At 42.9% G+C, this 26,259-nt stretch overlaps 2 protein-coding genes across 3 annotated transcripts; one reads left to right on the top strand and one right to left on the bottom strand.

Moving 5' to 3' along the window:
• The first annotated feature begins 3,355 nt into the window (after nucleotides 1-3,355).
• Nucleotides 3,356-10,415, top strand: LOC110523296 (golgin subfamily A member 6-like protein 22). Its single transcript, XM_036976537.1, has 7 exons — nucleotides 3,356-3,483; nucleotides 3,649-3,756; nucleotides 3,982-4,212; nucleotides 5,311-7,261; nucleotides 9,714-9,827; nucleotides 9,989-10,085; nucleotides 10,230-10,415. The coding sequence occupies exons 1-4, from the start codon at nucleotides 3,445-3,447 to the stop codon at nucleotides 7,204-7,206; spliced, it is 2,274 nt and encodes a 757-aa protein (XP_036832432.1). The 5' UTR covers nucleotides 3,356-3,444; the 3' UTR covers nucleotides 7,207-7,261; nucleotides 9,714-9,827; nucleotides 9,989-10,085; nucleotides 10,230-10,415.
• A 2,143-nt stretch (nucleotides 10,416-12,558) lies between these two features.
• LOC110518391 (high choriolytic enzyme 1) lies at nucleotides 12,559-19,381 on the bottom strand. 2 transcript variants are annotated; one of them, XM_036976890.1, is made up of 11 exons: nucleotides 19,227-19,381; nucleotides 19,018-19,083; nucleotides 18,813-18,869; nucleotides 18,598-18,666; nucleotides 18,414-18,463; nucleotides 15,237-15,318; nucleotides 15,015-15,129; nucleotides 14,673-14,845; nucleotides 13,350-13,431; nucleotides 12,933-13,054; nucleotides 12,559-12,825 (listed from the first exon to the last, which is right to left on the bottom strand). In XM_036976890.1, the coding sequence occupies exons 1-11, from the start codon at nucleotides 19,261-19,263 to the stop codon at nucleotides 12,821-12,823; spliced, it is 858 nt and encodes a 285-aa protein (XP_036832785.1). In that variant the 5' UTR covers nucleotides 19,264-19,381; the 3' UTR covers nucleotides 12,559-12,820. The 2 variants fall into 2 exon arrangements, with proteins under 2 accessions (XP_036832785.1, XP_036832786.1); XM_036976891.1 differs by lacking the exon at nucleotides 18,813-18,869.
• Nucleotides 19,382-26,259: the final 6,878 nt, after the last annotated feature.

Below are 26,259 nucleotides of genomic sequence, written 5' to 3'. Positions count from 1 at the left end.
GGCACCCACCATCCTTTCCACCCAACTTGGAACCGACCATGGATCAGACAAAAGGCCTGGTTCCACCTTCTTCAAAAATCTTACTCCCACTGAACCAATCGTATCTTTATCATAGCCATGCCCATCAATGGAAGGCTTGGGCTCCAAGCTCCTCACAATACCTTCTGCCCCTTCCATTTCACCTCCAGAACTCAAACTGGTGTCCGGCCCACTTTGTTTCAACTTGATACCAATCTTCCTCGACATTCCCTCTCCCTTGTCATTGCTATCTTCAACAGATACAAACCCATCCTCTGCCTCCCTCAGTCTTTTCAACCTGCTCTATCTTTCCCTCCAATCCTCCTCCCTTAAACAATTACCTGACTCCTGAAAATATTCAACTTTTCCAAGTCAAAATCTTTTTTTAGCCTCCTTGAGGGACATACTAAGCCCTGTACTCCCTCCACTTCAAACTCCTGTGTCACCAGAACAGATGCAGGTGGGAGCACTTGTTTTTAAGTCATCAACCTCAACAACAGATTGTGCATTATAGACAGTGTTAATGTGCATCCATAGTATATAGTGAACAGTACTGTGCATAATGTAGCAGGTGCAGGAATGCCCTCATGCAGGGACACCCTGAAATGTGGGCTGCAGTTGCACACTATTGACAGAAAGAGACATCAACCTCAGATAAATCATCTGAGAAGGCAGAACAGCGCTCCTCTGTCTTAGTATGTGTAGGCCATGTATCTGATGCCGTCTGTTCAAAAAGAGTATGGCATGTCATACAGCCACAGTTGTAGAGGGGTCAGACTTCCTGGATGTTTAGTTCAATCCTGTGTGTTCTCTGGCCCATCTCTGATATCTTGTTGTGGATCTTGGCTATGATGGTGGGCTCCCCATTGACAGAAAATAAATATCTGCTGTGGGAAACCGTGTAGACAGTGTTAGTGTTCATGTATAGTGCAGTATAGACAGTGGTAATGTGCATCCATAGTATAGAGCAGTGAATAGTACTGTCCATAATGTAGCATAGAGCCCATGTCGTAAGTCCAAGGTGTTCCCAGAGTGGTATACCAAGAAGCAAGCTTGATCTACCCAGGGTCTTTTAAATCTAGCCAGCTTCAGTTAGCTTCACATTGCAGCTCAGGCTTCATCCGTACTACGATGGTGGATTTTGCTCGTCCACCTTCCGTAAAAGGCTGTCACATGCTTCCCAGTCAAAACACTTTAAGCTTATACATTTGGTGAAGTTTTTGTTCATTTTTTGTGTTCGGTAGGTTATTTTCAACTGTTCGCACGCACCAGTTTTTTTGTTGAGGCAAGTGGAAGTTTATTAGTCAAAGTCTACACCCCTTCATCAGTGATTGGTTTACAGTAGGGGTGGGAACTATGGACGGGATTCTTCAATGAAGTGTTTGCTATCATTCACTTGAGAATTACTGCACTAAACGGATGTGTAATTGCACGACTAAGACCTCCTCTGCAAAAACGAAAATAATTCAATACAGATGTCTTGATGTATCAATTTTGAGGAAGTGTTTCTGGCTATATTGTTACTACGGTGGCTCAAGAGAGACAAACAGTAATATTGCCTCTTTCTTCTAGTTTTTCAAGCGAAGGTCTTTAGGGAGTGTGAGCACAGAAGTTTGCATCGCCTAGCCCAGTTCTGCTTGGAGCAAACTGAACCTATATATGGGGATGTTTTTACTCTAGAAAAGTTCTTGTAAATTTCATCAGGCTATGGTGTAAAATAGTCCAAATTAGAGCCATCTTATGGGCAAAAGTGACATATTTTATTACCTATTGTTAACTTATTTGGAGGTGCTTATCAATGCACAAGCCCCCTTTTCCCCCACTCCTATCGATCTGATTTCATTGGTCCTTAACTCGCAAATCAGACAATTCATTCAGGATATATGAGAAAGCTCAGAGTTAGCCTACCCCAGAGAAGGTTAGTTTTAGAGGATTTGTTGCCTTGGAAATGTACACTGAACAAAAATATACACACAACATGTAAAGTGTTTGTCCCATGTTTCATGAGATGAAATAAAACATCTCAAAAATGTTTCATATGCAAAAAAAGCGTATTTTCTCATTTTGTGCACAAATGTGTCTACATCGCTGTTAGTGAGCATTTCTCCTTTGCCAAGGTAATCCATCCACCTGACAGGTGTGGCATATCAAGAAGCTGATTAAATAGCATGGTCATTACACAGGGGCACATTGTACTGGGGACAATAAAAAGCCCCTAAAATGCGCAGTTGTGTCACAACACAATGCCACAGATGCCTCAAGTTTTGAGGGAGTGTGCAATTGGCATAATGACTGCAGCAATGTCCACCAGAGCTGTTGCTAGATAATTGAATCTTAATTTTTCAACCATAAGGTGCCTCGAACATCCTTTTAGAGAATTTGTAGCCACGCTGGGAGGGAGGCTGACAAGTATTTGCATATAATAATGCCTTTTTGTGGGGACAAACTCATTCTGATTGGCTGGGCCTGGCTGCAAGTGGGTGAGTCCTCCAAGGCCCACCCAATGGATGCACCCCTGTACAGTCATGTGAAATCCATAGATTAGGGTCTAATTAATTAATTTCAATTGACCTATATATGGACTGTTACTCAGTAAATTCTTTGAAGATGCGTTTATATTGGCCTTCCGAGTGGTGCAGCGGTCTAAAGCACTGGGAGTCCCATAGGGCGACGCACAATTGTAGAAATTCTGTAATGTTGCAATTATACATTAATGCAGGAGGAAATACAATGATTTCACTAGTGCATATGTGTAAAAGTGGTCTGCACACAGCATATTATCCCCAGAGATGCCAAACTCAGGCAAAATGTCCACAGTGATGTCATAATGAGTGGGAGAAAAAAACACCTGCATCAGAGACAGTGCAAAGGTTTTCATACTCTGCCACATCCTGAAGAGTTACAATGTAGGGAATAGGGTCCCATCAGAGGACAGCCACTCATGATGCATCATGAACAGTAGCTGTGAAGTGATACACATTGCTACAGTGTGGTTTTTACTATGTTTATGAGCTTACTAGTACTAAATATACTGTATTTCAAACATAGAAGTGGATGAATTGGTTAATAGGCCTATGTGGCTCTGGTGATTTGTTGTCTGTCATGGTGGGTGTGGCTTCCCATGGCACCACATTACATCACAATTGTGATGTCATAAATGATTGTATTCTGGTATGATGACAGCCTAAATGGCTTGACATAGCATTACTGTCATATTACAGCAACACTTACAAGTTCAATTCAGGGTCAAAATCATTGCTATATTTTCGATGGTTATTTTGGTGGTAAGTAGTTGTGACCACTTGTGATTTAGTTAAAAAAACAGGCCTACTTTGTGGCACAATTTAATTTAGATGATTTGAATAATATAATCATATTTTTAAGCCATATTGTATCTTTTTCAGGATTACTGTAATTGAAGGAACTATGGGAAAGTTCTCCTTTCCAAGGCTCATCATAAGAATGGTTAGAATATATTTTCTCTCACCACCCTCATAGTCAAAACTCCAGTGATTTAAAATCATCACTTTGACATATAGGCCTATGAGCTTTTCTAAGATTGAAAATAACAAGCTTGTATCATGATAACCTCATTTCCGACTGCATGTTTGTCATCATTTTCATTTCTAGCCATGGGCAAATCGGACTGCACAGGATGATTTCTGCACAGGAACTAGTGAACTCCACAGGCCCAGAACACACCAGCCTCACAACTCCTCACAACTCCCCAGCCTTAATGTAAGTCCCATCTGCAGGCTAAATCTACGACCCACTAAAGTGGTCCAGACTAATCATGTATGGCCAATCAGTGTAAACTTTGTACAAACTACGGCTTGATCTAGTGTCAATGTTATACCTTATTGATATTCTATAATAATGAAATACAATGGAAGGCACATAATAATCCAATGAGTAAAATAAAATATACCATGTTCTATTCTCAATATCCCTACTGCCCCAAAGGTGTGTAGGCAGGACAAGGAGAACACCGATTCAATCCAGAAGAAGAGGAAAAAGAAGAGGCTAAATGAGAAGGGAACCCAGGTTGAACTAGGCATGCGGGAGGATATCCATGACCTTGACCTCGCCCATTGGAGATTGGCTAGAGAGACATGGAGAACTGAGCGAGGAAACATGAGGGAGATTAAGGCGCTGTATGGAGAAATATTTAGGCTGCACCAACTCTTGGAGGAGGTAACGAGCCGTTTTCTTTAATCAGACTTTCATATAAGTAGATATACTGTAGTTGCTTTAGATGTTCCCAATCCTGATACACAGAAATGAGATATAAATAGATAGAATAGTGAAATAAGAAGGCAAGAAAAAGAACTGCACACTGGAAGTATTCTGAGGAAGGTCTGCATTCTGCACTGATAGTATTCTGAGGAAGGCCTGTGTTCTGCACTGGTAGTATTTTTGGGAAGGTCTGCATTCTGCACTGGTAGTATTCTGAGGAAGGCCTGTGTTCTGCACTGGTAGTATTCTGAGGAAGGTCTGCATTCTGCACTGGTAGTATTCTGAGGAAGGTCTGCATTCTGCACTGGTAGTATTCTGAGGAAGGTCTGCATTCTGCACTGATAGTATTCTGAGGAAGGTCTGCATTCTGCACTGGAAGTATTCTGAGGAAGGCCTGTGTTCTGCACTGGTAGTATTCTTGGGAAGGTCTGCATTCTGCACTGGAAGTATTCTGAGGAAGGTCTGCATTCTGCACTGGAAGTATTCTGAGGAAGGTCTGCATTCTGCACTGGTAGTATTCTGAGGAAGGTCTGTGTTCTGCACTGATAGTATTCTGAGGAAGGTCTGCATTCTGCACTGGTAGTATTCTGAGGAAGGTCTGCATTCTGCACTGATAGTATTCTGAGGAAGGTCTGCATTCTGCACTGATAGTATTCTGAGGAAGGCCTGTGTTGTGCACTGGTAGTATTCTTGGGAAGGTCTGTGTTCTGCACTGATAGTATTCTGAGGAAGGCCTGTGTTCTGCACTGGTAGTATTCTGAGGAAGGTCTGCATTCTGCACTGATAGTATTCTGAGGAAGGCCTGTGTTCTGCACTGGTAGTATTCTTGGGAAGGTCTGCATTCTTATAATAAAGTTGTAAAGGAATGGAAGAATTTCTGAATTGGAATGATTCCAAAAGTGTGGACCTTCCCATTTTCCTAATAGGCTAATATACAGTAATAAAACATGTTTTCTCTATGATATTTATTACCCATACACATGTAATTGTTTTAAGATAGTAATAACAATAACCATCAAGCTATTAAGTAATAAAAGTGTGTCTGTCATCATACAGATTGGGGTGGATAAAGGGGTGATCAAGCAGCGCTCCACCTCCTCCATTATTTGTCCCGTCTCCCCGACACTGCCAGCTTTCCCCTGGTACAACCACCACAGGTACCTCGCCAACAGCCAATCGGAGCCTGACCAGCATGCTGCCGGCACCCAGAAGGACCCACCTAAGAAACACTCAATCTTTCCCCCTCTGGACACACAGAGCTGCACCTCCCCTGATAAATGGCCTCATTCTCCGTCCAAGACGTCACACCCACACGCTTCACACCGATTTGCTGTCCCATCCCACCTCCTGGCTCCCGGCCATCCTGCCCGGATGAGACAGACCCATCCGCAGGTCCACCCCAGGTCCCCATTGACTGGCCAGGCAAAGGTCAAGGATGAGGTTAAGAGGCAAGAGACTGCATCGTCTGAGGAATTGTCTGAGGAAGTTCAACGGAGAGGAGCAGAAATTGCAAGCATGTATAAAGCACAGCTGAAAGAGAGGATGGCCCAAAAGAGAAAGGAAGAGATTCTGAAGAAAATGGCAAACAGCGATGACAAGAACGATGACAGTGAGGCCTCCTGCTCCTCTGCAGTAAAACAATCTAATATCCCTGCCACAGCCCCCGAGCGCCCGGACAGCCCAGAGGCCACGCCAGTGGCCGCCCGAGAAGACACTCAGGGGGACACCCAGCAGGACCTGGCAGAGGTTGTGAATGTGCTCAAGAGGCAATCATCTGATCTGCCTGACGATGTTTGTGAGGAGTCACTCACATGGAAATCCATTTACGAGGAGCTGTGCCCGCTCGCTCACAGAGTGAACACAGAAGCTGACTACATCAAGGCGCTTCGCGTCATCACTGAGAATGCTGTGACTCCCTCGTGCTCGTCTGAGGATGATGTGTCTCAGAGTGTGAGTGAGGACACAAGTCAGGAGGGGAGTAGTGAAAGTGAGGAGAGCATGAGTGGACAACAGCAGAGATGTCTACACAGGGATCATTATGGTAAGAGGGACAGGAAGGAGATTGATAGTGGTAAAAGGGAAGGGAGATTTGCAACCGCCAATGCAATGTGTATGATGGCGAGCCGAGGGATAGAAGAACTTAATGCCATGAGCTACGCAGACAGGATCAAATATTTCAAGTATGAGGCTAAGAGAAATGAAGAGATGATGAAGATTGAAAGGAGGAAGGAAAAAGCCAGGAACGAAGAGCTCAAAAAGTGGGAAAAGATACAGAAGAAATTGAATGAGGAGAAAAGGAAAAGGACAGAAAATATGGAAAAAAACAAGTTAGAGGAGCAGAGGAAAAGGGAGAAGGCAGAGATGAAACTAAAGATCGAACATGAGAAAAAGAGACAAGAGCAAGAGAAAAAGATGGAGAAACAGAGGGCAGAGAAGTTGAAAAAGATGGAGAAACAGAGGATGGAGGAGGAGAGGAACAGGGAAAAGGAGAGAATGAAGGTGTTGGAGATGCAGCAAAAGGCACGAGAGAAAGAAGAGAAGAGGAGGAAAGAGGAACAGAAAAGGAGATTGAAGATACAACAGGAACAAGAGAAGGAGGAACAGAAAAGGCAGACAAGGATACGGGACGAGGATAAGAAGAGAGCAGAGCTTCAAAGAATAAAAGATCACGAGGCCAGGTTCAAGATGGAGATGGAGAAACTGTATGAGAGAGAAGAGAGGAATGCACAGATTGAAAGAGAAAAGAGGCGTGCGCTGTGTCAGAAAAAAGGACAGACACAGAGAGCAAAACAGGTGGTGGCATACGAGGTCACAGCGTCTACATCTGACGCCTCTGTGAGGAGGGAAGAGAGGGAGCAGCGTCCAGAGACCGCTCACGCACAGTCTGCAAAGAGGAGAACAAGGAAGAAGCAGAAGAAAGCGGCGGACGAGGCATCGACAACTTTTCAGTAGATGACAAAAGAAAGGGAGCAGACAAAAGAAGAAATGTACAAGTCAATGCTCCTAGGTATGTTGATAGATGTAAATAAACAAGAGTTTTTTTAAGAGAAAAAACAAACAAAAAAATGAGAAAATAAGTAAAAGGAGGAACAAATTATAAGGAAGCCAGGCATGAGGGTGAAGAGGAGGAAACATGAGAGAGGAGGAAGAGAGACCAGAGTGGTTTATCAGGAGGGAAGTAGTAATTTCATGCGAATGCTGCCATCAATCCACGGTTTCTGGTTAGGGAATGTTTTAATCGTTGCTATGGGAACGACATCTTCAACGCACGTTCTAATGAACTCACACACCGAATCAGCGTATTCGTCAATGTTGTTGTCTGACGCAATGCGAAACATGTCCCAGTCCACGTGCTTCAAGAGGGCCACCATTGTTCCTGTTCCCAAGAAAGCTAAGGTAACTGAGCTAAACGACTACCGCCCCGTAGCACTCACTTCCGTCATCATGAAGTGCTTTGAGAGACTAGTCAAGGACCATATCACCTCCACCCTACCTGACACCCTAGACCCACTCCAATTTGCTTACCGCCCAAATAGGTCCACAGACGATGCAATCTCAACCACACTGCACACCGCCCTAACCCATCTGGACAAGAGGAATACCTATGTGAGAATGCTGTTCATTGACTACAGCTCGGCATTCAACACCATAGTACCCTCCAAGCTCGTCATCAAGCTCGAGACCCTGGGTCTCGACCCCGCCCTGTGCAACTGGGTACTGGACTTCCTGACGGGCCGCCCCCAGGTGGTGAGGGTAGGCAACAACATCTCCTCCCCGCTGATTCTCAACACTGGGGCCCCACAAGGGTGCGTTCTGAGCCCTCTCCTGTACTCCCTGTTCACCCACGACTGCGTGGCCACGCACGCCTCCAACTCAATCATCAAGTTTGCGGACGACACAACAGTGGTAGGCTTGATTACCAACAACGACGAGACGGCCTACAGGGAGGAGGTGAGGGCCCTCGGAGTGTGGTGTCAGGAAAATAACCTCACACTCAACGTCAACAAAACTAAGGAGATGATTGTGGACTTCAGGAAACAGCAGAGGGAACACCCCCCTATCCACATCGATGGAACAGTAGTGGAGAGGGTAGCAAGTTTTAAGTTCCTCGGCATACACATCACAGACAAACTGAATTGGTCCACTCACACAGACAGCATTGTGAAGAAGGCGCAGTAGCGCCTCTTCAACCTCAGGAGGCTGAAGAAATTCGGCTTGTCACCAAAAGCACTCACAAACTTCTACAGATGCACAATCGAGAGCATCCTGGCGGGCTGTATCACCGCCTGGTACGGCAACTGCGCCGCCCTCAACCGTAAGGCTCTCCAGAGGGTGGTGAGGTCTGCACAACGCATCACCGGGGGCAAACTACCTGCCCTCCAGGACACCTACACCACCCGATGTCACAGGAAGGCCATAAAGATCATCAAGGACATCAACCACCCGAGCCACTGCCTGTTCACCCCGCTATCATCCAGAAGGCGAGGTCAGTACAGGTGCATCAAAGCTGGGACCGAGAGACTGAAAAACAGCTTCTATCTCAAGGCCATCAGACTGTTAAACAGCCACCACTAACATTGAGTGGCTGCTGCCAACACACTGACACTGACTCAACTCCAGCCACTTTAATAATGGGAATTGATGGGAAATGATGTAAATATATCACTAGCCACTTTAAACAATGCTACCTTATATAATGTTACTTACCCTACATTATTCATCTCATAGGCATACGTATATACTGTACTCTATATCATCGACTGTATCCTTATGTAATACATGTATCACTAGCCACTTTAACTATGCCACTTTGTTTACATACTCATCTCATATGTATATACTGTACTCGATACCATCTACTGTATCTTGCCTATGCTGCTCTGTACCATCACTCATTCATATATCCTTATGTACATATTTTTTATCCCCTTACACTGTGTACAAGACAGTAGTTTTGGAATTGTTAGTTAGATTACTTGTTGGTTATTACTGCATTGTCGGAACTAGAAGCACAAGCATTTCGCTACACTCGCATTAACATCTGCTGTGTGAGTGGACCATCTGTGACAAATAAAATTTGATTTGATTTGAGATATAGAATTCAAGTTCTGATGGACAGAATCAGGAAGGACCATGGGATAAAAGGTAAATGAGATTAGCAGTAAAGAAGAGCTGAGTGGATCGAAAGAAAGTTATGGAAAACACAAGGGGGAGGCAAGATAAACAGAGACCCAGAGAAAAGAGGTGAAAACACTTTAGAAGAGTAATAGAGAGGAGATTGAACTAGAATTCTGATGGACATATGGCCAAAATAACTATTTAAATAACTAAGGATTAGCAGAAAAGGAGAAGACCAAGAGCACAGGAAAAATAGCCAACAGACGTCAAAAAGAAAAGAAGTCTGCCTCTTCTACTTCTCTTTTAAAGTTGCTTTGGTTTCCTTTTGTCCTCTTTCTAAGCCTGTTCAAGTCTGAGATAGATGAAAAGAGCAGCCAAAGAAACAGATCTGTTGAAGCATCAATTGGAAAGGATGGGAGGGTTGGAGGAGGAGCACAGCTGGATGACTTCATTAGGTAAGTGTTTACTATCAAAGCCTGTTCTCTGTAGACAACTGTATTAGTGTTGATAGAAGTATGTTTAGGTAATGTCTTTCAACTCAACCACTACAATTCCTGATCTCATGTGATTATTCACCTCAAGTGAGTGGGCATTCGGATGTTTTTTCCCGAAACAGATTGTGGCATATGAGGTCTCTTTATCTGTTGAAGCATCAATAGGAAAGGATGAAAGGGAGGGAGGCAGGAAGAGGAAAACACAGAAGAGCAGGTGAGGTAAGTGCTTGGGCTTGTGATGAGAGGATAGGGGCTCCACAACTGGGGTTCATGATTGACATTTCTCAGACAAATTGTATTACTGTGAATCCCATTCGTTCAATGACTGTTTGATTAATTCCTGACGGAATAATTGTTTTACAGGAGCACTCTATGTTCTGCTTCCATGTGGATTGACAGCATTGCTTTCATGAGCTTCTGGAGGACACCATGGAGGAAGAGGGAGAGGGTCTATGATAGGCAGTTTGCCATGGCCCTAAATGGGCCTTTGGATGTTAATTCTTTCTGCTTTATATCATACGACTTTACAATAAAAATGAATTGTAAGCATCAGCCTCTTCTGTTGTGTGATCAGTGCAGTAGTAGTAAGATTGGTGTAAACCCAAGGAATATTCTGGCCTTCTAGGCAGAGTTCCTCTGTCCAGTGTCTGTGTTCTTTTGCCCATCTTAACATTTTTATTGGCCAGTCAGATATTGCTATTTCTTTGCAACTCTGCCTAGAATGCCAGCATCCCGGAGTCACCTCTTCACTGTTGACGTTGAGACTGTTTCAGGTACTATTTAATGAAGCTGCCAGTTGAGGCATCTATTTCTCAAACTAGACACTCTAATGTATTCTTGCTCAGTTGTGCACCAGGGCCACCCCCTCTTTCTATTCTGGTTATTGCCAGTTTGCACTGTTCTGTGGAGTAGTACGAGATCTTCAGTTTCTTGGCAATTTCTCGCACGGAATAGCCTTAATTTCTCAGAACTAGAATAGGCTGACAAGTTTTTAGAAAAAAGTTATTTGATTCTGGCCATTTTGAGCCTGTAATCGAACCCACAAATGCTGATGCTCCAGATACCCAACTAGTCTAAAGGCCAGTTTTATTGCTTCTTTAATCAGAACAGTTTTCAGCTGTGCTAACGTAATTGCAAAAGGATTTTCTAATGATCAATTAGCCTTTTAAAATTATACATTTGAATTAGCTAACAACGTGCCATTGGAACACAGGAGTTATATTGCTGATAATGGGCCTCTGTACAACTATGTACAGTTGAAGTCGTAAGTTTATATACACTTAGGTTGGAGTCAAAACTCGTTTTTCAACCACTCCACAAATTTCTTGTTAACAAACGATAGTTTTGGCAAGTCGGTTAGGACATCTGTGTGCATGACACAAGTAATTTTTCCAACAAATGTTTCTAACAGATTATTTCACTTATAATTCACTGTATCACAATTGCAGTGGGTCAGAAGTTTACTTACAGTAAGGTGACTGTGCAAACAATAGTACGCAAGTATAAACACCATGGGACCACGCAGCCATCATACGACTCAGGAAGGAGACACATTCTGCGTCCAAGAGATGAGCGTACTTTGGTGCAAAAAGTGCAAATCAATCCCAGAACAGCAGCAAAGAACCTTGTGAAGATGCTGGAGGAAACATGTACAAAGTATCTATATCCACAGTAAAATGAGTCCTATATATGCTTGATCGCAACTTCCAACTGGACAATGACCCCAAGCATACGTCCAAAGTTGTGGCAAAATGGCTTAAGGACAACGAAGTCAAGTTATTGGACTGACTTCAAACTTATAGAACATTTGTGGGCAGAACTGAAAAAGCCTGTGCGAGCAAGTAAGCCTACAAACCGGACTCTGTTACAACAGTTCTGTCAGGAGGAATGGGCCAAAATTCACCCAACTTATTGTGGGAAGCTTGTGGAAGGCTACCCAAAATGTTTGACCCAACTTAAACAATTTAAAGGCAATGCTACCAAACACTAATTGAGTGTATGTAAACTTCTGACCCACTGGGAATGTGATGAAAGGATTTAAATCTAAGAGCTTGATTATGCTGACATTTCACATTCTTAAAATATAGTGGGGATCCTAAATGACCAAAGACAGGGAATTTTTACTCAGGAATTTTTGAAAACGGAGTTGAAATGTATTGGGCTAAGGCGTATGTGAACTTCCGACTTCAACTGTAGATATGCCAATCAGCTACAATAGTTATTTACATTGTCTACACTATTTCTGATCAAGTTGATATTTTAATGGACAAAAGGCTTTCAAAATCAAGGACATTTCAAGTGACCCAAAACTCTTGAACAGTAGTGTGTTTATACATCTTTATGTATATTTGTTTAGTATTCGTTGCTAAATGGTGAGCCACATATATGGTTGAGCTCAAGAGTTTGCCAAAGTTCGTCAACTCCAACAGGTTTCGTAGTACACCCTTCCAGAGGGTGACATTCTGATTTTGGTGACTATGAGCCCTGCTGTCTAAGTCCTGTTACAGCATCATCTTTTTAAAATAATTTGTTGCCTATCTAGCCAGCCAAGTTTTATACCTTAATCACCATTAATTTAAGTCATCTCTCCTGCTATGCTAGATCTACTTCATCTCTGATCCCACCTTGGAATGCATGATGAGCATAGCTGAGAAGGTCCATTATAGAATGAAATAGAACACTGCAAGAAACATCACTGACTGGATCATTTGATTTATTTCCAAGACAAGTGCAGTGGAATAGGCCTAATTCAAGGCAGCAAGAGCACACAGGACAAATTAAACTACCTGCTGCTGAACACACATACAATACATCAGAAAGCTTTAAGGGACTTGTTCAACTTATTCATTGTTGAGAAGTTAAAATGTCAGTGCCATTTGTGTTGGAATCTTCAGTCGACAGCAGCGGTGTTGAAATCTTCTTCGATGGTGCAATAAGTGATAAACTGTGCATTGTTATTCTGTAACAGGACATGAACATGGTTAGAATACAGTGCGATAATGACTGCATTTACGAAGGCAGCCCAATTCTGATATTTTTCCCGTCTGTGTGTGCGCATGCCTTTACCACATTGATAGAGTTTGTTAAGGCGTGTTATGTCCAGGGGGCTCAGGTGATTTCTCTGTCCAATCTGGACTCCACTCTTCGTGGCGTCAATAGTGGGGTTCCGGTTTGATGAGAAGTAGTATCTGCCAGGAGAAACCCAACAATGGGGGATTAGAGGACTTGCTACTTTAACACAAGAACTGCGCCACAATGCCACCCTATTCCCAATAGTGCACATAGTTTGACCAGAGCCCAGGTAAAAAAATAAATTGTGACCTAAAGAGGGAACCATTTGGTACGCACAGGGAAATGTTACTGGAGCTGGATACTGTACACAGTCACAGTAAAACTAATATTTACTCATTGCTAGCAGTTTAAAAACAAGGTGAGTAAAATTAGGACTTTAGTGGGAATAAGGAGGAGAGTAGTGTGACTGACGTTCCGTAGTGCATTATGGAGTCGTAGTCATAGGGCAGGTCCTGAGTGTCTCCTTTCTTCACCTTAAAGTTCTCTTGTTTTCCTGGAAGTTAAGAGTTACAAGAGGCAGATGTGACTGGTGGACACTGCTGGGTGTGAATGTGATATAGGTGAATGAAAATGTATACAAGTTGAGATGGAAAAACCATTAAGTTGAACCTCTAGCAGGAGGAAACTCTACATGATTCAAGGCATGAATATTTCATCTTACCTAATGAAACCCATTGCGGGTGGTAATGTAACAAAACTGCCCTCAAAACGAGCTTACATGTTATCCCAGGATACCCATTACGGGTGGCAACTGTAAAAGGTATATTTTACACCAGGATAGGTGGTAACTGTAGATGACAATGTAGAGTTATTCGCGTCAGGCAAATTTAGCGAACAAGGTTGCTGCAATCATGCCAGAAGAAATTCACAGGAGTTAACGAATTCAGTTCAATTCTACATAATTGGAAATTAGTCTATGAAATACATAGTATTGGTCTCAAACTGAAGAACACTGATGGTTACTGGTGTAAGATTCTCTGGTGTTTACATAACTGGTACTGTGAGATTAGGATATCAGGATTCAAGGTTGCTATGATATTAGGACATCGGGACCTGCTTAGACAAAGCAATTTCAACAGTAGAGGAAAGGGTTGCAATGTATGGGGAAATGAATGGCTGCAGTGTTTCCGTTATAATAAGTACATGATAAATGGAACATTAAGGCATAAATGTATGAAAGACTATTCTTATTTTAAACTAATGTTGTTCTGTCCTTGTGGTGCACTGTCTATTCATGTTATGTAGTATTTCATGGTGTGTGGAGCCCAGGAAGAGTAGCTGCTGCTTATGTAACAGTATAACTTTAGACCATCCCCTCGCCCATACCAGGGACCCTCTGCACACATCAACAACTGACACCCACGAAGCATCGTTACCCATCGCTCCACAAAAGCCACGGCCCTTGCAGAGCAAGGGGAACCACTACTTCAAGGTCTCAGAGCAAGTGGCGTCACCGATTGAAACGCTATTTAGCGCACACCACCGCTAACTAAGCTAGCCGTTTCACATCCGTTACACTTAGGCAGTACCTAATAAAATATTAAATGTCAATAGTTAGTTATTCTGTACGGTCTTCACTCCAGACCACAAAAAGCTGAATCAGGTATGTTAGTGTTGGGCTAGTACTAAAGCCTACACACTGCAGCTCTTCAGGGGACAAATTGACCAGCCCTGCCCCTGATCCACATGTAATGCCCGTGAGGTGGTTTAGTATGTTGTGTTGGTGTGAGTAACCTGGGACCACGTTGTCCCACTGTATGGTGACGTATTGGTCACGGTCTGGCCGTGTGTGCTCGTGGTGCAGGCCCAGGGCATGCATCAGCTCATGGCACAGGTTCCCCACGTTACAGGCTCTACCGAAGTACAGAGACTGGGCCCCGCCCTGAAAACCTACATATGACGCACAGCTAGAGTTAAGGGAAGAAAGAGAAAGGTGAGAGAAGGAGGAGAGAGAGGGGATATGACAGGAAGAGAGAAAAAGAAAGGATTGAACACAGGAAAAAAGAAGGAGAGGTTGTGAGTTAACTAAACAACTGGGAAGAAGAAAATGTGTTAATGTGCCCACTTTGGACTCACCCTGTCCCAGAGATGATGTCTATGTAGTTAATCTCATTGGTGTATTCGTGGAAGAGGATACACGTCTGGTCTGAAATCATCTTGAACGCTGCTAGTAAAGTTACCTTTCTGTCCACTGTGTGGATCAGAGACAATCTACCATTAGACGGTGCATATCATTCTCACTGTATTAGAAAACATCTAGTGTTAGTGTTCATCTCTCCTACTGTATTTGACACTCACCCAGATAATCGTTGATCTTGTAGGGGATAGAAGTGACGCCATCTTTCTCAGGCCAAAGTGACTTCACAGCTAATCGGTCTTCCTGTAGGACAAAACACCTCATCTTAAATCCAGCTGTCGCGAGACAGCATAGGCCTCCGATTAATTCAATTGTTATTTCTGCGTTTCCCCTATGAATGTTTTTAAATTCTAAAATGGTAAAACTATTTCAGTATTAACTTAAATTACTAAAACCAGACTAATGTCTGTATGTAGGAAAAAAAGAAAGGCGCAATATAGTGTACTTTCCATGACAGACTGACCAGGTGAATGCTATGATCCTTACAGAGGTCACCTGTTCAGTGTATATGAAGAGACCGGTTAGAGGAGGATTGTTAAGCCTTGCGACATGGATCATGTATATATGCCATTCAGAGGGTGAATAGGCAGGACAAAATATTGAAGTACCTTTGATCAGGGTATGGTAGGTACCAGGCTCACCAGTTTGAGTGTGTCAAGAACTGCAATGTTGCTGGGTATTTCACACTCAGTTTCCAGTGTGTGAAGAATGGTCCAGCACCCAAAGGACATCCAGCCAATGGCAGTCCAGTGGTCGAAAATGGGCGACACGAATTGTGCAGAGCAACAGACGGGCTACAGTTATATTCAATTGACCGTCCAGTAAAACATTCGTGCCCAAAGACCCCAAAGAATGCTCAACTCGTAGAATCTTGACACAAATGGGGTATGGCAGCCGACAACCTTACAGAGAACCACTTCTTTCAGCAAAAAACATGTTGCAGTGGACTAAGGAAACACTGCACACAGGAGATTTGGAAAAACGTCTGGTGAATCCCGTTTTTTTTGTTGCAATTTCACGCTGATGGGAGGACTAGGGTATGAAGAAAACCACATGCAGCCATCATGATGTTTGTCAACATTGCAGGCTAGAGAGTGGCAGTGGTGGAGTGATGCTGTGGGGTGCCTTTTCATGGCACACGTTGGATAAAAGTTGCGCAACGTTTGAATGTCTGAACATAATTGAAAATCAGGTGCATCCCTTCATGGCAGCAGAGTATCCATCTGTGAATTGATTTTATCAGCAGGATAATGCCCCAAGCCACAAGGCTAGGATTGTTCCACAAAAATGACAGTGAATTCAGCTTAGTGCAGTGGCCTGCCAAGTCACCAGATTTCAATCCAATTAAGCATCTGTGGGATGAGCTGGAACGAGCTATTTCGGATTAGAGATCCACTACCAGCCAACTGGGCACAATGGTGGGAAGCATTGAGGACATCATGGGGCCAGCATTCCTGTGGAAGAGTCCATGCCCTAATGAATTGAGGCTTTTGAGGGCAAAGGGGGGTGCAACTCAATATTAAGTGTTCCTAATGTTTTGTAAACTATATATATTTTAAGATCTTTTAGAAGAAAATTCAAATCAACTAAAACGTGCCACTACGATTTAAATTGAGATTGTCGTCACTGGCCGACACACAAATATTATTTGCATGACTCACTGTGCAATAGTGTTTACATGAATTTTGAATGACTACCTGATCTCTGTAACCCACACATACAGATAATTGTAAGGTCTCAAACAAGCAGTGCATTTCAAACAGATTTAACTACAATGTCCTGTTGGTTTCAACAACTTGCACAAGGCACCTATTGGTAGATGGGTAAAAAAAGGCAGACATTGAAGATCCCTTCGAGCGTGGTGAAGTTAATTACACTTTGGATGGTGTTTCAATACACCCAGTCCATACAAAAGATACAGGTCGTCTTTCTTAAGTCAGTTGCCAGAGAAGGTGGAAACCGCTCAGGGATTTCACCATGAGCCCAATAGGGACTATAAAACAGTTAGACTTTAATGGCTGTGATAAGAGAACGGAATAACATTTTAGTTACTCTACAATACTAACCTGATTGACAGTGAAAATGAAGCCTGTACAGAATACAATTATTCCAAAACATGCATCCTGTTGACATCAAGGCACTAAAGTAATACTGCAGAAATTGTGGCAAAGCAATTATCTTTTGGTCCTGAATACAAAGTGTAATGACAGGCAAAACCAAAAGATTACTGAGTACCACTTCATATTTTCAAGCATTGTGGTGGATGCATCATGTTATGGGTATGCTTGTAATCATAGCGGACTGGGGAGTTTCAGGATAAAAAAAGAAACGTTATGAGCTAAGCACAAGCAAGATCCTAGAGGAAATCCTGATTTAGTCTGCTTTCTACCAGACACTGGGAGCACAATTCACCTTTCTGCAGGACAATAACCTAAAACACAAGGACTGCACTGGAGTTTCTTACCAAGACAGAATGTTGCCGAGTGGCCAAGTTACAGTTTTGACAAATCTACTGCAGGACCTGAACATGGTTTTTTAGTAGTGATCAACAACCAATTTGACAGCTTGAATAATTTGGATTCGATTTTGAGAAGTTACACAATCCAGATGTGGAAAGCTCTTAAACTTACCCAGAGAAACTCACAGGTGTAGTCACTGCCAAAGGTGCTTCTACAAAGTATTGACTCTGGGATGCGACTAGTTGAGATATTTCTGCATTTCATTTTCAATAAACTAGCAAACATTTCTAAGACATTTTCACTGTCATTATGGGTTATTTTGTGTAGACGGGTTAGAATTTGTATTTAATCCATTTTGAATTCAGGCTGTAACAACAAAATGTGAAATAAGTCAAGGGGTATGATGCTTTTGGAAGGCACTGTACCAGCTTCTGGTATACACAGACTGAAATTAATGACTGCAAAATCACTAAAGGTTTCTTTACAAGACAGAATTTTAAATAAAATGACATTGAAACTTACTCTACTGGCGGTCCGTGGTGTTGATCCTTCAGATGGTTAAAAATATCCACAGGAAAGTACTGTTAAAACAATTTTAGAGTGGCGGTACTGAAGTTGGAATTTCTATCACCTGGCACTTCAGTTATTATGCATTGTATATTTTCCTGTGGATATATAGGCTCAAATTGCGACCATCTGAAGGACAAACACCACGGACAACCGGTAGAGCACGTTCAAATGTAATTCTGTTCAACATTCTGGCTTGAATGATTTCGGAGTCATTAGATTCAGAATGTGTATATCAGAAGGTGGTATCAATTAGATTCATCAGCCTAAAAGATGCAGTAACAGGACAGAAAGCAGGGATAACAGACTCACTGAAACCAGAATGTCTCCCTCCATGATAGCAAGGTCGAACTGTAAGTCCTCTGTAACAGAGAGAGATGGTCTGAAACACTGACATGACATCTACTAGTTACAAGTCACTACCTCCAGTGCCATTAAAGTCCAGACCTCATGGTAGAGGTCCAGGATTGTGCGCTTCATCTAATGAATGCGTTACCTTCTCTGGTTTCAGGCGTTTTAACCCAATCATTTAGTCTGTGGCGTGTCCCCATTGAGGCAGTAGAACCTAAAAGAAATTGTGAACAAACTTATTTTGTAATATCATTATGTTTATTGATAGACAGGCCATAAACTTGAAGACAACAGATTGAATTGTTTCTTTAGGCCCCATCAGCCCAAGAGATTGACTTTAGAATCACAGTAGAGGCCTACCTGTGGCAGTGAAAGTCACATTTGTAGAATTGTTGATGGTGTTTGTAGAATTGTCCACTGAAATACAGAAAGAAAATATTATAAAGTGGAACAGAACAACAGTTTTGCAGTGGGGCTGGCCTACATTAAATATACATGGAAAACAGGCCTAGCTTTCAGCCTGTCATCTAACAAAATGACTGGTCCCAAATGCAGGCCTGCCTACCTGTGGCAGGGAAAGTATCATTTGAAGTAGTAGCATTTGTGAAATTGGTGATGGGAACACTGCCCACTGAAATACACAAGGGGAACATAATACATGTTAGATAACAACATGATGAACCAATTGGCGTCCGCAGTGGGGCCGGCCACGCCTACCTCAAAGGGAAAACACTCAAGAACAGGATGTCACATAACCAAAATGACTGGTCCTACCTTGGACAAACCAGATGAGAATCAGAAACCAAACCATGTTGCAACAACAATTGTCCCCCAAGATTTGGAAAAAAAAACAACCAAAGAAAAAGCATAAACAATTGTGTGGAATAGCTCTCCTTCCAGTTAAATAGTGGGCAGGGCAGCAATCACAAAAGAACAGGTGCATTCTTCTTCTTCTGCTTCTGTGAGGTTTAAAGACGGTTGGCATCCAATATGTTGCATTATCGCCCTCTACTGAACTATAGTATGAATCCATGACCTTTGTGAAACAAAATTGGAAAGGGGAAATGTGAAGAAAAAATATATATATATATTAAATGACCCTTCTAACTAACCCTACACTCATTAAAACCCATCACCTTATTCCACTACTTTAACCCTATCTTATCCTACCCCAGGCCAACGACCCGAGAGGACGGGACACTACAACTCAACACACCCTGTAACTCTTCTGAAATCTAAACTCATACCCCCAAGTACTTCTCTGCAGCAGCCACCACAACATCTATTTTCTATGACTTACGTATCATCTCTGCAGTACAGCAGATAACAATGGCTATGAATGCTAAGCCAAACTCACTGAAACATATATCACTCATTGGCCTATCCCTCTGTTCTGGCAAAGATCTACTATTCACAGGAATCCTCTCAGAATCCCTCACCCTTGATCCACCCTCCACATCCTCTGCATACAACATCTTCTTCACTACAATGACCCTGGCCACCTCAACCTGCTTCTCTCGCACCAGACACCTCCACTCAGGGTTACCTTCACCGACTCAATGGCACCCACCATCTTTTCCACCCAACTTGGAACTGACCATGGATCAGACAAAAGGCCTGGTTCCACCTTCTTCAAAAATCTTACTCCCACTGAACCAATCGTATCTTTATCATAGCCATGCCCATCAAGGGAAGGCTTGGGCTCCAAGCTCCTCACAATACCTTCTGCCCCTTCCATTTCACCTCCAGAACTCAAACTGGTGTCCGGCCCACTTTGTTTCAACTTGATACCAATCTTCCTCGACATTCCCTCTCCCTTGTCATTGCTATCTTCAACAGATACAAACCCATCCTCTGCCTCCCTCAGTCATTTCAACCTGCTCTATCTTTCCCTCCAATCCTCCTCCCTTAAACAATTACCTGACTCCTGAAAATATTCAACTTTTCCAAGTCAAGATCTTTTTTTAGCCTCCTTGAGGGACATACTAAGCCCTGTACTCCCTCCACTTCAAACTCCTGTGTCACCAGAACAGATGCAGGTGGGAGCACTTGTTTTTAAGTCATCAACCTCAACAACAGATTGTGCATTATAAACAGTGTTAATGTGCATCCATAGTATATAGTGAACAGTACTGTGCATAATGTAGCAGGTGCAGGAATGCCCTCATGCAGGGACACCCCGAAATGTGGCAGAAAGAGACATCAACCTCAGATAAATCATCTGAGAAGGCAGAACAGCGCTCCTCTGTCTTAGTATGTGTAGGTCATGTATCTGATGCCGTCTGTTCAAAAAGAGTATGACATGTCATACAGCCACAGTTGTAGAGGGGTCAGACTTCCTGGATGTTTAGTTCAATCCTGTGTGTTCTCTGGCCCATCTCTGATATCTTGTTGTGGATCTTGGCTAGGATGGTGGGCTCCCCATTGACAGAAAATAAATATCTGCTGTGGGAAACCGTGTAGACAGTGTTAGTGTTCATGTATAGTGCAGTATAGACAGTGGTAGTGTGCATCCATAGTATAGAGCAGTGAATAGTACTGTCCATAATGTAGCATAGAGCCCATGTCGTAAGTCCAAGGTGTTCCCAGAGTGGTATACCAAGAAGCAAGCTAGATCTACCCAGGGTCTTTTAAATCTAGCCAGCTTCAGTTAGCTTCACATTGCAGCTCAGGCTTTATCTGTACTACGATGGTGGATTTTGCTCGTCCACCTTCCGTAAAAGGCTGTCACATGCTTCCCAGTCAAAACACTTTAAGCTTATACATTTGGTGAAGTTTTTGTTCATTTTGGTGTTCGGTAGGTTATTTTCAACTGTTCGCATGTACCAGTTTTTTTTGTTGAGAAAAGTGGAAGTTTATTAGTCAGTCTACACCCCTTCATCAGTGATTGGTTTACAGTAGGGGTGGGAACTATGGACGGGATTCTTCAATGAAGTGTTTGCTATCATTCACTTGAGAATTACTGCACTAAACGGATGTGTAATTGCACGACTAAGACCTCCTCTGCAAAAACGAAAATAATTCAATACAGATGTCTTGATGTATCTATTTTGAGGAAGTGTTTCTGGCTATATTGTTACTACGGTGGCTCAAGAGAGACAAACAGTAATATTGCCTCTTTCTTCTAGTTTTTCAAGCGAAGGTCTTTAGGGAGTGTGAGCACAGAAGTTTGCATCGCCTAGCCCAGTTCTGCTTGGAGCAAACTGACCCTATATATGGGGATGTTTTTACTCTAGAAAAGTTATTGTAAATTTCATCAGGCTATGGTGTAAAATAGTCCAAATTAGAGCCATCTTATGGGCAAAAGTGTCATATTTTATTACCTATTGTTAACTTATTTTGAGGTGCTTATCAATGCACAAGCCCCCTTTTCTCCCACTCCTATCGATCTGATTTCATTGGTCCTTAACTCGCAAATCAGACAATTCATTCAGGATATATGAGAAAGCTCAGAGTTAGCCTACCCCACAGAAGGTTAGTTTTAGAGGATGTGTTGCCTTGGAAATGTACACTGAACAAAAATATACACACAACATGTAAAGTGTTTGTCCCATGTTTCATGAGATGAAATAAAACATCTCAAAAATGTTTCATATGCAAAAAAAGCGTATTTTCTCATTTTGTGCACAAATTTGTCTACATCGCTGTTAGTGAGCATTTCTCCTTTGCCAAGGTAATCCATCCACCTGACAGGTGTGGCATATCAAGAAGCTGATTAAATAGCATGGTCATTACACAGGGGCACATTGTACTGGGGACAATAAAAAGCCCCTAAAATGCACAGTTGTGTCACAACACAATGCCACAGATGCCTCAAGTTTTGAGGGAGTGTGCAATTGGCATAATGACTGCAGCAATGTCCACCAGAGCTGTTGCTAGATAATTGAATCTTAATTTTTCAACCATAAGGTGCCTCGAAAATCCTTTTAGAGAATTTGTAGCCACGCTGGGAGGGAGGCTGACAAGTATTTGCATATAATAATGTATTTTTGTGGGGACAAACTCATTCTGATTGGCTGGGCCTGGCTGCAAGTGGGTGAGCCCTCCAAGGCCCACCCAATGGATGCACCCCTGTACAGTCATGTGAAATCCATAGATTAGGGACTAATTAATTAATTTCAATTCACCAATATATGGACTGTAACTCAGTAAATTCTTTGAAGATGCGTTTATATTGGCCTTCCGAGTGGTGCAGCGGTCTAAAGCCCTGGGAGTCCCATAGGGCGACGCACAATTGTAGAAATTCTGTAATGTTGCAATTATACATAAATGCAGGAGGAAATACAATGATTTCACTAGTGCATATGTGTGAAAGTGGTCTGCACACAGCATATTATCCCCAGAGATGCCAAACTCAGGCAAAATGTCCACAGTGATGTCATAATGAGTGGGAGAAAAAAACACCTGCATCAGAGACAGTGCAAAGGTTTTCATACTCTGCCACATTCTGAAGAGTTACAATGTAGGGAATAGGGTCCCATCAGAGGACAGCCACTCATGATGCATCATGAACAGTAGCTGTGAAGTGATACACATTGCTACAGTGTGGTTTTTACTATGTTTATGAGCTTACTAGTACTAAATATACTGTATTTCAAACATAGAAGTGGATGAATTGGTTAATAGGCCTATGTGGCTCTGGTGATTTGTTGTCTGTCATGGTGGGTGTGGCTTCCCATGGCACCACATTACATCACAATTGTGATGTCATAAATGATTGTATTCTGGTATGATGACAGCCTAAATGGCTTGCCATATTACAGCAACACTTACAAGTTCAATTCAGGATCAAAATCATTGCTATATTTTGGATGGTTATTTTGGTGGTAAGTAGTTGTGACCACTTGTGATTCAGTTAAAAAAACAGGCCTACTTTGTGGCACAATTTAATTCAGATGATTTGAATAATATAATCATATTTTTAAGCCATATTGTATCTTTTTCAGGATTACTGTAATTGAAGGAACTATGGGAAAGTTCTCCTTTCCATGGCTCATCATAAGAATGGTTAGAATCTCTTTTCTCTCACCACCCCCATAGTCAAAACTCCAGTGATTTAAAATCATCACTTTGACATATAGGCCTATGAGCTTTCTAAGATTGAAAATAACAAGCTTGTATCATGATAACCTCATTTCTGACTGCATGTTTGTCATCATTCTCATTTCTAGCCATGGGCAAATCGGACTGCACAGGATGATTTCTGCACAGAAACTAGTGAACTCCACAGGCCCAGAACACACCAGCCTCACAACTCCTCACAACTCCCCAGCCTTAATGTAAGTCCCATCTGCAGGCTAAATCTACGACCCACTAAAGTGGTCCAGACTAATCATGTATGGCCAATCAGTGTAAACTTTGTACAAAGTACGGCTTGATCTAGTGTCAACATTATACCTTATTGATATTCTATATCAATGAAATACAATGGAAGGCACATAATAATCCAATGAGTAAAATAAAATATACCATGTTCTATACTCAATATCCCTACTGCCCCAAAGGTGTGTAGGCAGGACAAGGAGAACACCGATTCAATCCAGAAGAAGAGGAAAAAGAAGAGGCTAAATGAGAAGGGAACCCAGGTTGAACTAGGCATGCGGGAGGATATCCATGACCTTGACCTCGCCCATTGGAGATTGGCTAGAGAGACATGGAGAACTGAGCGAGGAAACATGAGGGAGATTAAGGCGCTGTATGGAGAAATATTTAGGCTGCACCAACTCTTGGAGGAGGTAACAAGAGCCATTTTCTTTAATCAGACTTTCATATCAGTAGATATACTGTAGTTGCTTTAGATGTTCCCAATCCTGATACACAGAAATGAGATCTAAATAGATAGAATAGTGAAATAAGAAGGCAAGAAAAAGAACTGCACACTGGAAGTATTCTGAGGAAGGTCTGCATTCTGCACTGGTAGTATTCTGAGGAAGGTCTGCATTCTGCACTGGTAGTATTCTGAGGAAGGTCTGCATTCTGCACTGGTAGTATTCTGAGGAAGGTCTGCATTCTGCACTGGTAGTATTCTGAGGAAGGCCTGTGTTCTGCACTGGTAGTATTCTGAGGAAGGTCTGCATTCTGCACTGGTAGTATTCTGAGGAAGGTCTGCATTCTGCACTGGTAGTATTCTCAGGAAGGTCTGAATTCTGCACTGGTAGTATTCTGAGGAAGGTCTGAATTCTGCACTGGTAGTATTCTGAGGAAGGTCTGCATTCTGCACTGGTAGTATTCTGAGGAAGGCCTGTGTTCTGCACTGGTAGTATTCTGAGGAAGGCCTGTGTTCTGCACTGGTAGTATTCTGAGGAAGGTCTGCATTCTGCACTGGTAGTATTCTGAGGAAGGTCTGAATTCTGCACTGGTAGTATTCTGAGGAAGGCCTGTGTTCTGCACTGGTAGTATTCTGAGGAAGGTCTGCATTCTGCACTGGTGGTATTCTGAGGAAGGTCTGAATTCTGCACTGGTAGTATTCCTAGGAAGGTCTGAATTCTGCACTGGTAGTATTCTTGGGAAGGTCTGCATTCTTAGAATAAAGTTGAAAAGGAATGGAAGAATTTCTGAATTGGAATGATTCCAAAAGTGTGGACCTTCCCATTTTCCTAATAGGCTAATATACAGTAATAAAACGTGTTTTCTCTATGATATTTATTACCCATACACATGTAATTGTTTTAAGATAGTAATAACAATAACCATCAAGCTATTAAGTAATAAAAGTGTGTCTGTCATCATACAGATTGGGGTGGATAAAGGGGTGATCAAGCAGCGCTCCACCTCCTCCATTATTTGTCCCGTCTCCCCGACACTGCCAGCTTTCCCCTGGTACAACCACCATAGGTACCTCGCCAACAGCCAATCGGAGCCTGACCAGCATGCTGCCGGCACCCAGAAGGACCCACCTAAGAAACACTCAATCTTTCCCCCTCTGGACACACAGAGCTGCACCTCCCCTGATAAATGGCCTCATTCTCCGTCCAAGACGTCACACCCACACGCTTCACACCGATTTGCTGTCCCATCCCACCTGCTGGCTCCCGGCCCTCCTGCCCGGATGAGACAGACCCATCCGCAGGTCCACCCCAGGTCCCCATTGACTGGCCAGGCAAAGGTCAAGGATGAGGTTAAGAGGCCAGAGATTGCATCGTCTGAGGAATTGTCTGAGGAAGTTCAACGGAGAGGAGCAGAAATTGCAAGCATGTATAAAGCACAGCTGAAAGAGAGGATGGCCCAAAAGAGAAAGGATGAGATTCTGAAGAAAATGGCAAACAGCGATGACAAGAACGATGACACTGAGGCCTCCTGCTCCTCTGCAGTAAAACGATCTAATACACCTGCCACAGCCCCCGAGCGCCCGGCCACGCCAGTGGCCGCCCGAGAGGACACTCAGGGGGACACCCAGCAGGACCTGGCAGAGGTTGTGAATGTGCTCAAGAAGCAATCATCTGATCTATACCTGCCTGACGATGTTTGTGAGGAGTCACTCACATGGAAATCCATTTACGAGGAGCTGTGCCCGCTCGCTCACAGAGTGAACACAGAAGCTGACTACATCAAGGCGCTCTGCGTCATCACTGAGAATGCTGTGACTCCCTCGTGCTCGTCTGAGGATGATGTGTCTCAGAGTGTGAGTGAGGACACAAGTCTGGAGGGGAGTAGTGAAAGTGAGGAGTGCATGAGTGGACAGCAGAGATGTCTACACAGGGATCCTTATGGTAAGAGGGACAGGAAGGAGATTGATAGTGGTAAAATGGAAGGGAGATTTGCAACCGCCAATGCAATGTCTATGATGGCGAGCCGAGGGATAGAAGAA

The sequence above is a fragment of the Oncorhynchus mykiss genome, chromosome 5 (assembly GCF_013265735.2).
Source record: "Oncorhynchus mykiss isolate Arlee chromosome 5, USDA_OmykA_1.1, whole genome shotgun sequence".
NCBI classification, from domain to species: Eukaryota; Metazoa; Chordata; class Actinopteri; order Salmoniformes; family Salmonidae; genus Oncorhynchus; species Oncorhynchus mykiss.
The sequence above is the reverse complement of the archived record's forward strand: the minus strand, read 5'-3'. Positions and strand labels throughout refer to the sequence as shown.